The sequence below is a fragment of the Penicillium rubens genome (genome assembly GCF_028828025.1).
Source record: "Penicillium rubens strain IBT 27055 chromosome Unknown utg000003l_segment0_segment0, whole genome shotgun sequence".
Classification (NCBI taxonomy): Eukaryota; Fungi; Ascomycota; class Eurotiomycetes; order Eurotiales; family Aspergillaceae; genus Penicillium; species Penicillium rubens.
The window spans coordinates 3,128,277-3,140,818 of NW_026890601.1; the positions used below are offsets into that span (position 1 = coordinate 3,128,277).

The following is a 12,542-nucleotide window of genomic DNA, read 5'->3' on the forward strand; positions in this document are numbered from 1 at the left end:
TCGTTCGCCGGAAAAACGGGAGTATGAGACATAAAGCAATCAATCAGCCCGCATCCCACTCAAATGCTTTCTTATCCCCGCTTACCTGCTCTCCCCACGATCATGGATCCTTCTGGTACTTGTGCGAACTGCCAGGCCGCAGGCCAACCCTGTTCAGAGCATAACGGGAAATTTGAGACCAATCGTAATTTGGAAGTAATGATCCACGCTAAAAACCAGAAAGGTCTGAGGCGGGTCATCGTCAACTTCACTCCATCGTATGTTCACCAATACATGGTCTGTCTATTAGAGTGTTCGCTAACTTCATTTGAGTTAGATGGGTAGGAATGATATATGTTGCTTTCAACCTTCAAAATCTTACCTTTGTTCTTAGTTCAGCGCCACTATGGGAACCGGTATTGTTTCGATCCTTCTGCATAATCTCCCTTATAATGGCACTTCGATTTACTGGATATCGGTTGTCATATTCGCTTTTAACGTGTTCCTCTTCGTTTTGTTTACCCTTATTTCTGCGGCTCGATACACGCTTTTTCGGGGTATTTGGACGATAATGCTGAACCATCCTACTCAGTCGCTGTTTCTTGGTTCGTCCCCTATTGAGAATCTTCTGGATATCACTGACGGCGGATAGGTACATTTCCTATGGGCCTTGCAACAATTATCAATATGATCTGCTTTGTATGCGTTCCTGTGTGGGGAGAGTGGGCTGCCACCTTAGCATGGTCACTTTGGTGGATTGATGCCGTCATCGCACTTGCAAATAATATGTATTTGCCGTTCGTCATGTAAGCAACACTCGTGTGCTCGCCTTATCATAGGAAAGTGCTAACGTCGAGGTCCAGAATGTCTCGGCATTCCAATGAGCTTTCGGGAATGACTGCAGCCTGGCTGTTGCCCATTGTGTCTACTATTGTCGCTGCCGCCTCTGGTGGAATAGTAGCCTCAGGAGACCGAGTGCTTCTGGGAGCTCAACCGTCTGCCCTGCAAAGCAAAGGGCGTCTAGATTATCGCCACCCATATCACTACACAACCTCATGTATAACAGAGGGGTTTACTATAAAGACTCAATAAATTCGTCGTGGTTCGGTTTCGAATCGCCATCACCACCTTGATACAGATTTTACCCCACATCCACGTACCACACTCAAGATGTCAGACCCCCAATGGCTTTGGGATCCCTTGAGTATCTGTGAAATGGGGCCCATTAGGGAAACTAAGACCTGTTGTGGCATTACCAAGAAAGGAGATGCTTGCAAGCTGATAGTGAAGAAAGACACCCTCAAGGAAGGTCGTCACAAGTTGAACAACCTAGCACGAGGCCCATTCAATCTTTCTACTCTTGACTCCCAGCTCAGCGACCTTGTATCATTCTTTCTCTGCAAACAGTGGCATCGAGAGCGTCAGCACAATGATGTTAAGCAGCGGTGGTTCGATGCAGCCGTGCGTAATCAGGCCGATGTACAAGAATCTCCACGCCAGCGTTTTCCACATATTATCGCGGAAGAAATCGACGGACCGCAACAGGAACCAGCCAGCACTGCCTTGGAGACAGATGGGTTTGCTCCCACATGGGGTGTTGACGCGGCTTTCCCAAGGCTTCCTTCCCCGACATGGCTAGAGGTGACTCGGCCTCCTGGTCGGGATGTTACACCGGGCATGCTCACAATGAATCGCGTGCCCTGGAATGTTTCACGGGATAACCCAGCCATTCTGTCCATCCACAATGAATACGGTGGACTGCACTCCCTCCAGATTCACACCGTTCGCCAAGAGTCCTGTCCAGATGGTGAGAGGTGCCGAATTTGCTTCGAGGGAGATAGCGACGATCTGGTCATGTTGCAATGCGGTATATGTAAGGGGGTGGTTCATTTGGGGTGCATGGAGGGCTGGCTCGCCCATCGTTTACCGGGAAACAACACCTCTTGCCCAATACAGTACGTAACTCATCACCTTCTAATCCCCAGGGCTGTTTACTAATACGGACACAGTCGATGTAATGGATCGTTCCGCGCTCTCTTACGCTCGTCGGCTGTTGGAAATGCTACCGGCAACTCGACAGCAGAAACACCTCTCGAAGACACATACACACCAGTAGAAGAGACAAGTGTGCCAACAGCACCTCCGCAGCGTCGGTCAACCCAGACTACCCGGCGTTCAGACCGTCCTCGAGTCTTCTCAAGCTCATCCCTTATCCGTCGATCACCTCGGTCGAGGCGGGTTCCCGACCGCTTCCTACCCTAGGTTTATGTTCCGTATAGACGAAAGCTAGTTTACGAATGCACGAGATCAATGAGTTTCACAGGATCAGATTTGTCGTAGGGCTATGCGCAACGTGTTTAGCACCAATCCTGAGTAAAGACAAACAGTTCATCATTGGACCCCTTAGATTTTGCGGGGTAGTCTATGAACAGACATGGTTGGACCTTTCCAGGGCCGGTTTCACCGCGGTGATCGTTTTTCTGACGCAGCTTTGAACGCTTGACCTAACAAAGCTGGACAGCCATAAACACAACAGCCACGCTCGGCTCGATAGGTCAGTGTCAAGCTAGCACTGCAGCGGGGCAAACATGAGCTTACATCATGGCCTCATTATATAAATAGTGATTGTCTCAAGGTCTCTGGGTACAAATTTTCCCACTTCCCAATGTTGACGCCTTGAGCCATACTATCATATTCCTTGCAGAATGGATCCCATAAAGCGCCAGCCCTCTCGACCGGAGCCTGAGTGGCGTGATGGAACGCCCGATTGGGCCGCTTTGGAAAGAACATCTCGTCCTTCAGTGCCGTCTTCCAGGCCCCAGCCCGGTCCAGTGATAATCCCCCCTACACTTTCCCTCCCTCATCCTGCGCTACAGAAAGGCCAGATTGAACAGACTATTCAACCGGTCTTCGAAAATCCGTGGTTGACGTACGAGGCGATCGTGGTGATCTCTCAAGGACAGTCAGTCTTTTCCCGACACAGAAAAGACAAAGCGACACTCGTCGATATCCATCTTTTGAAGCAGCAATTCTCATCCGTCAAGCCATTGCTGGAGACAATCAGCCAAACATCACACCCCAGCTTTCTAGGTCTGGTGGGGTGCTATTGTTGGGAGGAGCAGGTATTTCTGGTCCGGGAGCCAGTAGAGCTCTCGGTAAGTCACATCCTCGCATCAAGATGCACTATCACTGAGGATGAAATTGCTGCAATTGTTCGGCCGGTATGTACTACTCTCAATGGTTGACGCGGGAAAGCAAACGGTGCTCATGCCCGATAGGTTCTCGGAGGAATTCAATATCTGCGCTGTCACGGGAGAGCACTCGCTGCCTTGAGTGCCGATACTATTCTACTCACGGAACTTGGTGGGGTCAGGATCGGTGAGTAAATATTTGGGCATAACTGGCGGGCCACATGAGCATGAGATTCTGATAATTGACCATGTCGCAGCGGGAGTGGAGCATAGTTGCCAAATCAATGCAGCCGAGATGGACGCTGCCACTATGAAGCTGTTTGCCTTAGCTGAGATGGTGGAGAGGCTACTCATGAAGAATCCTTCACAATATCCGTGGAGTGCCGAGATAAAAAATCTGCCTGAAGAGCTGAAAAGATGCGATTCACCGGAAAAGCTGCTACGCGTAAGCCTTGACCTCCTCCCAGCCCTCTGCGTCATATACTGACCAAACAGAGCAAATTGTTCGAGCAATTGGGGGATGAGGGCGAACTGAAGATGCTGGTGAATGCGGCAAACAAGACTGCTTACCACAATCTAGAGTCATACAAGCGCATATGAACGTGGTGATGCGAAAATGCGGCGGGAATCCGTCCTCTTACCGTTTGGCAGGTGAGAAGAGACAATTGAAGGTTTTGTACTGCAGATGGTACAGAATTTGGAGGCAATCTGCAGCCCCATTTGAGGAGATAGCTTGCGGGGGCTTTCTTGAAATACAGCTATATATTATCCATATTACACTAACGAAGTGATTGTTACTAAACACTGAGACAAAGTGGTTGAAAATAGTCAGACATGGGCATATCTTACCCGCTTTGCTCGTAGCTGAACTTGGCTTTGTCCGTAGGAAGAGCTGTCCTCGCATATCGATTTTCCATTTTCAGCAAATACACCATCCACCGAAAATATCTCAGGAGAAACAGCTTTCATGTGATCTAGGAGCAGATATTTGATGGATTCACCGCGCCTGACGCATGACTGGATCCATGGCGACATTCCGTATCGGTCCATGGTATTGGGATTGGCGCCTCTTGAGAGTAGCAGGCTCACCAAGTCTCTGTTACCTCTAAAGACGGCAAGCCAGAGCACTGTTTGGCCCTCGCGATTTGGAAGATCGATCTTGGTACGAGGGTGTTGAAGGAGCTGGTTCACAACTGCAGATGACTCTTTCGCCACACTATACCAGAGAGCACTCTCGCCATCTGCGTTTCTCCTATTCACGTGCAAATTTTTCTTACGCAGCAAGAGATTGGTAATTAGCTCCGAGCCATATTTTGCGGCCGTCATGAGAGGAGAGAAACCATCGTGCAGCGCATTCACGTCGGCCTGGTAAGAAAGCAAGGTCTTTGCAAAGGCGCGATTGTTGTTTTTAGCGGCCCAGTGAAGCGCAGAACTGTTTTGGTGCCTGATATTATATTTGATCAGGGCTAGGCGTAGCTTGGGATAGAAGGTTGAGTGTGTCCGAGCAAGAGCAGAAATATCGCCTCCCTCTAGGGTGCTTGCTATGATCCATAGGATCTCTGTTGGGAAGTCGAGAATGGAACTCTGCACGACATTGTCAGAATTCTGAAGGCTCCTCTTCATTTCAGATGTTCATACCATGATTTTGGGCGACGGAGTTCAGTGGAAAGGGAGACAACGTGCTGCTCAGATGATTTTTATCGGTTCCAAGGTGACGGCAATAGATAGGAATGAAAGTGATGTAACTAAGTTGTTAAGCGTTTTTGAATTAAGAACCTGGCAAACGCGAGATACGTGGAAGGGGAGAACCTTAAATAACACTCGTGGTCACCGGCCAAGCATCAGTTTCCCCCTACCTGCTGACGCAATCGACTAGCGGTCCTAGGAACGCTGTCTAGGTTTCTAGGATTGCTGCTCGGTAGAGACCAAATCCATAGGAGACATGGACCTTACGATGCTAGGATTGATATTCTACGATATTTGTGCATTATACCAAGATCCAGAATTGGTCCAGCTAAACTGAAAGAACAGCCCCAAATGACATACTCTAGGTACCAGGCAATGACGTTACAGGCTCAATTGAAAGCTAATAATACCCAATATGAATTGGATCATCTGCTAGGTTGGTAAAGCTTACTGATTTGTCTGATTCAAGTCTGGGACGCAGCTTCCAAATAAGCCATTGGGTATCCGAAATTATTTGTCCGTCCCCGCTTCGCTGATAGCCTGCGTCAATGGAGCGGACTTGTCTGGGGTAGGGGCTCTTATAGTGCACATGTAGGTGGCGCCAGTAACAGGAACTAAACGCGATCAAGCGTAATGATTCAGCATCGGTCTTCATCTATGGGAACATTACAAGTATACATGGTCACGCGTAATTCCTACTGGTGGTTTAGTCTGTCACGTGCTCTTTCTAGCCACTTTAGGTTAAGCGCGGTATGTGCCCAGCGAAATGCCGGTGGTGATTGCTTCGAGCTGAGTACAAGAGTACGCAACCACACCCTTGGCTGATGGAGCTGGATCCTGCTGGTAGTGCATTAGTATTTGTATGGAGGATTAAATAGTGTTCCGCGTACAAATTCGGTTGGCGTACAACAGGTGCAACAGCTTTGTGAAGGGTGAGCACAGGATATATATAATGGCTGGTATGATTTGAGGTTTCAACCACGAACCTAGTGAACATGGCCTTTTATAGCCCAGGATAGCCTTTCGCGCTTGCTATCTCCAGATAATGTATCATAGGGTCAATACCTATGTTCCTACACGTAACAACGCGTTTTTGCACGAGCATAGCCGCGTTGCGATAGGCACAAAGTGATATTTCCTAAAACGGGGGTTCAATTTCAGACCCACACAGGAGCTCCTATTGGCTGGAGCGCTAGCGCTCGCAAGGTAGCACCACCACGTGATCGCTATGTCAGTCAAAACACCTCGTCGCGTATCGGAGCCGGTATTCCTAGCGCCATGCTATCTGTGCTATCACAATATTCACGTTGCCTGCCTCCATGCAGCATGCCCCCCTCATGCGCTTCGTACTCCTGCAACACCTGCATAGCTTTGGTGATCCCTCCACTGATACGAACCAACTCGTCTTCTAGTTGAGTTTCTCGAGATGAAATACTATCCAACTCGTCCTGAAGTTGACGAATTTTTGCATGTAATGTGCGATTCTCGCCGAGGGACTCCTGGAGATGGATGCTGGTGCGGCCAAGCTCGTTCTTTATTTCATGATTGGCGCATTCCAACTCGCGGATCTTTGCTGTGAAAGAGCCGTTTCCCTCCTCGTCACTACGGGCTGGCCCAGACTATATTCAAATTTAGCACCGCGTTGGCTTCAGACAACTGTCAAGATCGCAATGCTCACCTCTTCCTTTGGCAGATGGTCCCGTTCCAATCGGGCAACCTGTAGCGTCTGCGGAGTAACTGCCTCAAGCGACCGGCCCAATTCCTCGCAAATGGACCTATACAGGCCCACGCTTCCACTGCTCAAGTTCGTCTGCAACAGGCTCTTCTTAGATTCCGTCACGGACCAAGCGTACTTGTCTCCGACTGATGGCTGTAGGCGGACATCGCTGGGAGCGACGACAAGACCAAGTCGATCATCTGACGATTAGTTTCGCTCATGAGGCAGAGGAAGACTATAGCATACATATATGGGCTGCCAATGCCTCACGACACTGTTGTCTGAAGAAAGCGCGCCTTTCATTGCTTGTGAGGACCATGATTGTATTTGATCTGTTCTGTCAAACAAGGCTTAAACTCTTGATATATGCTCAGGTTAGGCAGTAGAGATCATATACCTCGACGACTTATCGGCTGAAGACGATCTGATTGTCGCTCAAGCATCGAAACCCCAGTGGGGCCAACCGGTTACCGATGACCACAGTTGACCGACCCTTGGAAATTGTCAACTGGCTATGAATTTCTACGACAATTGTATTAGCAATAATCGTCAGATTTGTGATCATAATCTGGAGATTTGATGTTTTCGACCATGAGTCCTAATCCACCGCGTTTCACCCTCGCTCTCTGCTGAGGTTATCTAACTTCTGCCGCTTGTTGGACCGGGCGGCCTTTCCACCCAAACCACGCTGATGCTGCTCCCGATGATCGATACGCAGCCACTTTTGTCTTCGGAATATGACTGAAAGTCGAGGCGGTCTAGTTCAAAATGTTCCAAGAAGTCGTTCTTCCTATCTCACGTTAGCGTGATCGAGAGCATATAAGAGGGGAATCGAACAGACCATGGATATCCGAATCTTTGGGAATTGGCCTGGGCTTTTATAGACGGATTGGACCCAACGAGCACCCACCCTTTAGTTTAAACGGGCTATTTATCAACCGTTCAAGTCCGATTTTCGTCAAACCTATCCAACTAAGCGTTTATCATGTCTCTTGGTCGCTGTGTTTTTGCACCGTCAGATTGTTTCTCCAACCATCAGGTATCCGCACCTGGGTTCAGAGTAACTTCTAGGCCCTTGACTGTCAATTAGATAGCGTAGAGGGTAAAAAGCTAAAATTGGTTTCGCACTAAATCTCAAGATCCAAGTTTTCACATGACTATGACACTATGGGACGGCGAGTGAATTCGGAAGAGCGTACAATCAAAGTCCTTGCGCCGCCAAAGTATGGGCCGTGCTGCCGACTACAATCATCAACTTCTTGCGACTATTATGTGAGGAGCGACAGGTTATGGATATGCGTTGAATGTGACGAGTGAATGTGACAAGGAACACTTTATGGTGAACGTAAGGTCATGGCGGCGATAAATAGCATCGGGGGCCCCAGCCAAAAGCATCACCTCTCGCATTGCCCAAAATAATGCCTCTCATCTCTCGTCAGCCAACGCACCCCGCGGGAGACGAACTTGACACTATGCCCTTACTTGTTCGCCGCCCTAACACGCGGCCATCGCGAAAGTCTAAGGGTGCCAACAGCCCAGCTCAATCGACATTGCAGCGAGACCAGCCTACGCTTAGACTGCGGCTTCAGCAGAGATGCATGACGCCGGAGGCGTGGTGGACGTCTCTTACCGCGTCTGGTGCACATGATAATATTTCTAAGCACATGCTGGAACACGAGAAAGCCATTGCCACGGAGGAAATTCGACAGGAATGGATGCGACGTCTGCGGCCCATGCCGCACCGACAGAACCCACCGGCAAAGGAAGGAAAGGGACACAAAAGGAGCTAGCGCTGCTCTATCATACAGTACCTGCCGGAGAAACAATGTTCCAAGGGAACGAGCCTTCAATTACTAGAGAACTATATTGTTTATTGTAGATGTGAATGGTACCATTTCACAATATACAATATTTGCTTCAATATACAGCCATCACCTTGAATAAATTAGAAAGATTCAAATTGCTCTGTGGGGATGACATAACCAGTCAAAAGTAAGCCTACAGATCTAGCTCAACCAATGGACGTCTCTGTATGCTATCCCAAACGAGCGATATCGAGATGTAGCAGTGTGAAGAAGCAATAGAGATCAAATGCTGCATATTTCTCAGTAATGAAGGAATAAGAAAAATGCCGTCGCTATTGGTATATGGAGGAGTTACTGGTGGGAAGATGCCGACGCTGATGCCCACTAACACCATATGAAGGCGATATCCCTGAGGGCACCAAATAACGTCACTGCACACGAAGCGGTTTAATATCAGCGGTTAGGTATTCAAATGCAGGTCTATACCAGCAAATTTGTATGGTAGCTATAGGGAGTGAATGTTGGAAGTCGGTCGAATGCAAGTAACTGAGGGTCTGTTACCCAGTACTACTGCCACGGTGACCTTGGTCTAGCCATGCTCCACCATGGGCAGCCGAGTGAGAAGACCTATAGTATAAAGAGAGACTTTCCCAACAGCGGAATGAACGTATTTGCCAACACGATCAGTCATGGAGAGCCCCAGCAAAACATCAGAAGTCACAGGTACACAGGTAGAGGCACCGCTCTACACACAGCCAAGTCCAACCGAGGAGCCCCCACTTCCTGGTGTTCCAACCCCGCCGCCGGTAAGAATAGAATATGAATAGACCGGACCACGCTGACCAGCCAGACACAAAACCACGACATAGAGAGGCAGACTTTGGCTGTAGAGCCCTTCCGACCCATACTTGAGGTCTTGAAGCAAATTGAAGAAGAAGATACTGAACTTGCACTTCGTGCTGCACATCTGGTGGGGTACATTCGATGTCTGTGGGAGTCTTGTGTTTCCAAACATACAGACATCCAGCAGCTCGAAGAAGAAAATGAGAAGCTGCGGACTGGGAATATTCAGCTGTGCAACGAGGGGAACCGTTTGAAGCACTGCCAAGATGAGCAAGTAGCCCGCTTGCATGCTATCGATGATGCGTTGGATGAAGTTCGGGGAAGGCTTATCGGTGTGCTCAAAGTTTGGAACGAGCGGTCTGTCGGCGATTTGGCCATTTTGCCAGAAGATGGATTTCCCCGATGTTAGTCGTTGCTGTCGAACAGTCAAATTTGCTTCAAAGCTTTGCGCCGCCGCAAGACTTCAAGCAAGTGTTCGATGATATCAAGCATTTGCTAGTCCTCCAATAAAACCCTTGAATCTGTGTGCCTAAACTTCGCGGACTACCACCGTTGCTGAACAAGTTGATTGTTCATCAACTGAACTTCCAGCACTTCGAACAGAGTAATATGACAAGATCATCCAGATGGTCAGAATGCATAATTACAGCTGTCAAAGTCAGCAAATGAGTGGTATTTCTTTGTACGCGACCAAATTTACCTCTAGAAATAATAGCCAGCAGTACAGGACAACTCCAAAGACCGCAATCAGAAGAAGCACAGCTGCCAACCCCATTGCCCAATGCAAAGCACAACGTAGTTGTAACCCAGTCGGGGAACCGGCCGTTGTATACTCATCCAGTGACCACAAGAGATAGGCCAAGCTCAGATAATCCACAAAGTGAAGAAAGAGTACGGCATGTTGCAGTGGGAGGTAGACGTAAATACCAACTAGCGTGGCTGTAATCTTGATCAAGCTTGAGGAAAGGAAAAATAGTGAAAAACAGATCACCAATCGAGATGGCGTACCGGTGAGGCTTCGCAGCAGGATGCTCATTCGGAGAGACTGATGTTTGGTGGTTAAATTAGGATCGAGAAATAATATTTCAGAAGCACGTACCACGAGTAAGAACGGAAAGACGCTGGATATACCAAGTATTCCCTCTCGCACAGCCTCACTTATTTCGGCCCAGCTCAGTCCCACATAAACAACCAGTAGAACATCTTTCGGTACAGATACCGCAAGGTCAAGGGCCAGATGTGAAATTCCCCGGGCTTCTCGACGAGACAATTCCAAACGGACAAGGCTGACAATTAGCAGCACGGTAGCCAGGGCTGCATGGACCTTAGGCAAAATATGCATGACTGGTTGCCGTACTCGCAACGTGCAAGTATAATGGGATTGGGTTGAACTTATACGCAGGATTACGTGCTACTGGATTACTTGTGATATCATGAACTGGGGCTCACTAATCATGCCTTGCGATCTATAATTGTCGCTATAAGTTGACACCACCGGGCCTCCTTCTAGGAGCCGAATGAATGTCCCTAGGAACGGGACGGGTGTTCCTAGAAGCCCAGAAGCCCCCGGAACCAGCCTTCCAATCCCAGGCACCGAGAAACTTTAGAGCCCTATAAATATAGACACCTATTAATTAAAAAAGTGCCCAACAAGCTAAGTACTCTCCTAGGCGCGAACTGTGGTGCATGCTCCACATCTAATTGCGCTTGAATTTGCGGGGATGGAATTTGGCATCGAGTGGAACATCAAGGGTTCAATGCCGAAGGATCACTGTTGGAAGGCAAGCCACGGAATACCTTACATTGAGGCTGCTACCCCTCGCGACACCATGGTAGACGTGAAAGACCGTTGGCGCCGTCAAAAATCCCAAAGTCTGGTGTTTCACTTCGAGTATCCGGATTGGGATCCACAGTCAACGGTCTCTATCGCTATCGGCTCGTCCTGAACTTTTGCGTTTTGTCACAACAGAAGTGTTGTTTATTGGTCAGTTCATACAAATGAATGAGTACTATAAATAGAGATATAGATGCGGAGCCAGAGACACAGAGATTCCAAGACCGCTGTCTCAAGGCCTTGCAGGCCATCAGATTACCGGCTGGCATCCCCTACAATTCCACCGCCCGCTTAGCCACAGGTCTCAGAGCTACAGATCTCTGATGGCTCAAGCCCTTATACAAGCCTTTAGAACCAATTACAGTGCAGTGAGGGTCTCGCGTAGACATAGAGGTCGATACTGCCTGGAGATACACAATCACAATTAATAACAACTATAAAATGGCTCCGGATTCAAGACGTATCACGGAATGCAAAAGGAAATCTACAGTAGCTTCCTCGTGTTCAGGGGGAACCCACATACACTATGTGGGTCTACATAGCATTTATCTGCCAATAATCCTATACGCTTCATTTCTGTCCCTGACAATGGCCCTAGGAGCAAGTGTCGCGATCCCGGGAGCCAGTGCCTTGACATCCAAAGTAGGTGATGTCATGTCGAATGATACCGGGGTCTATAGAGACGTCAGCAATGCTACATCCTGGAAAATAGTTAAATAGAGGCCATGGTCGCAACGCTTTCAAACCCACCATTTAATTATCGAAAGTTATACAACGTCTTCGCCATCAGAGAAGACCAAATGCCTCCACAAAGAAGATCAGTGGCATTGCAGAGGCCCTCCCCGTTACAAAAAGAAGTTCATCGAGGTCAGTCGCTGGGGTGGAAGTATCATAATGGTCCTGACTAACATCGGCTCAGACAGGCAACATCCAACTCAAAGAGTTGAGGGCATCATTAACAGCATATATGCTGAAATGTCGAGAATGCAGCATAACTACATTCTCATGCTGCAAAACCGCGACAACATGCTGCGGGCTTACGCGAACGACAGGCGGGCTTACGCGAACGAAAATGCCAGTTTGGAGGAGCAAAATCGGTCTTTGCTTGAACATGTCAAGAGTCTCCAGCGAGAGAATTGCTCTCTAGAGCTAAAGCACAACAAACAGATGTCCGAATGGGCGAAGGAGAGGCTGCAGTGTCCAGAGAAGCCCGATGGAAAGCGACCTGAGGGACCTGTTTGATCGGTTGACCGGATTTTGCATCAAACTCTGAGGTACTCGGAATAACCAGCTTTCAATATTTTCACCCGCGAGTCTGTGAGTAGGAAGGAAGAAGGGTACCCAGAGGGGTTGATGACGCGATGACTGGGTGTTCAACAGGTGATTGTGTCGAAAACTGAGCGTGTAACAGTCTGTTTGAGCCCGCAAGAAATGTGCCGAAGAAACTGCAGCCACCTTATTACTCATGGCCACAAAGCCAAGTTCCT

The 12,542-nt window shown here is 48.5% G+C and overlaps 8 protein-coding genes across 8 annotated transcripts; 6 read left to right on the top strand and 2 right to left on the bottom strand.

Annotated features, from left to right (window-relative positions):
* Positions 1–102: 102 nt before the first annotated feature.
* Positions 103–1,071, top strand: N7525_007405 (C4-dicarboxylate transporter/malic acid transport protein; the record flags this gene model as incomplete). The annotated part of the gene is made up of 4 exons (XM_061214070.1): positions 103–257; positions 379–584; positions 632–785; positions 819–1,071. The coding sequence occupies 4 exons, from the start codon at positions 103–105 to the stop codon at positions 1,069–1,071; spliced, it is 768 nt and encodes a 255-aa protein (XP_061068501.1).
* Positions 1,072–1,149: 78 nt separating this feature from the next.
* Positions 1,150–2,241, top strand: N7525_007406 (uncharacterized protein; the record flags this gene model as incomplete). The annotated part of the gene is made up of 2 exons (XM_061214071.1): positions 1,150–1,934; positions 1,989–2,241. The coding sequence occupies 2 exons, from the start codon at positions 1,150–1,152 to the stop codon at positions 2,239–2,241; spliced, it is 1,038 nt and encodes a 345-aa protein (XP_061068502.1).
* A 443-nt stretch (positions 2,242–2,684) lies between these two features.
* Positions 2,685–3,770, top strand: N7525_007407 (uncharacterized protein; the record flags this gene model as incomplete). The annotated part of the gene is made up of 4 exons (XM_061214072.1): positions 2,685–3,200; positions 3,258–3,357; positions 3,428–3,615; positions 3,666–3,770. The coding sequence occupies 4 exons, from the start codon at positions 2,685–2,687 to the stop codon at positions 3,768–3,770; spliced, it is 909 nt and encodes a 302-aa protein (XP_061068503.1).
* Positions 3,771–3,998: 228 nt separating this feature from the next.
* On the bottom strand, positions 3,999–4,811 carry N7525_007408 (ankyrin repeat domain-containing protein; the record flags this gene model as incomplete). Its single annotated transcript, XM_061214073.1, has 2 exons — positions 3,999–4,754; positions 4,809–4,811. The coding sequence occupies 2 exons, from the start codon at positions 4,809–4,811 to the stop codon at positions 3,999–4,001; spliced, it is 759 nt and encodes a 252-aa protein (XP_061068504.1).
* Positions 4,812–6,091: 1,280 nt separating this feature from the next.
* N7525_007409 (uncharacterized protein) lies at positions 6,092–7,138 on the bottom strand (the record flags this gene model as incomplete). Its single annotated transcript, XM_061214074.1, has 4 exons — positions 6,092–6,475; positions 6,535–6,773; positions 6,820–6,905; positions 7,038–7,138. 4 exons carry the CDS (start codon positions 7,136–7,138, stop codon positions 6,092–6,094), a joined length of 810 nt encoding a protein of 269 aa, XP_061068505.1.
* Positions 7,139–7,991: 853 nt separating this feature from the next.
* N7525_007410 (uncharacterized protein) lies at positions 7,992–8,363 on the top strand (the record flags this gene model as incomplete). The annotated part of the gene is made up of 1 exon (XM_061214075.1): positions 7,992–8,363. The coding sequence occupies one exon, from the start codon at positions 7,992–7,994 to the stop codon at positions 8,361–8,363; it is 372 nt and encodes a 123-aa protein (XP_061068506.1).
* A 704-nt stretch (positions 8,364–9,067) lies between these two features.
* On the top strand, positions 9,068–9,630 carry N7525_007411 (uncharacterized protein; the record flags this gene model as incomplete). The annotated part of the gene is made up of 2 exons (XM_061214076.1): positions 9,068–9,184; positions 9,229–9,630. 2 exons carry the CDS (start codon positions 9,068–9,070, stop codon positions 9,628–9,630), a joined length of 519 nt encoding a protein of 172 aa, XP_061068507.1.
* A 2,225-nt stretch (positions 9,631–11,855) lies between these two features.
* On the top strand, positions 11,856–12,297 carry N7525_007412 (uncharacterized protein; the record flags this gene model as incomplete). The annotated part of the gene is made up of 2 exons (XM_061214077.1): positions 11,856–11,922; positions 11,975–12,297. 2 exons carry the CDS (start codon positions 11,856–11,858, stop codon positions 12,295–12,297), a joined length of 390 nt encoding a protein of 129 aa, XP_061068508.1.
* Between the last annotated feature and the right edge of the window lie 245 nt (positions 12,298–12,542).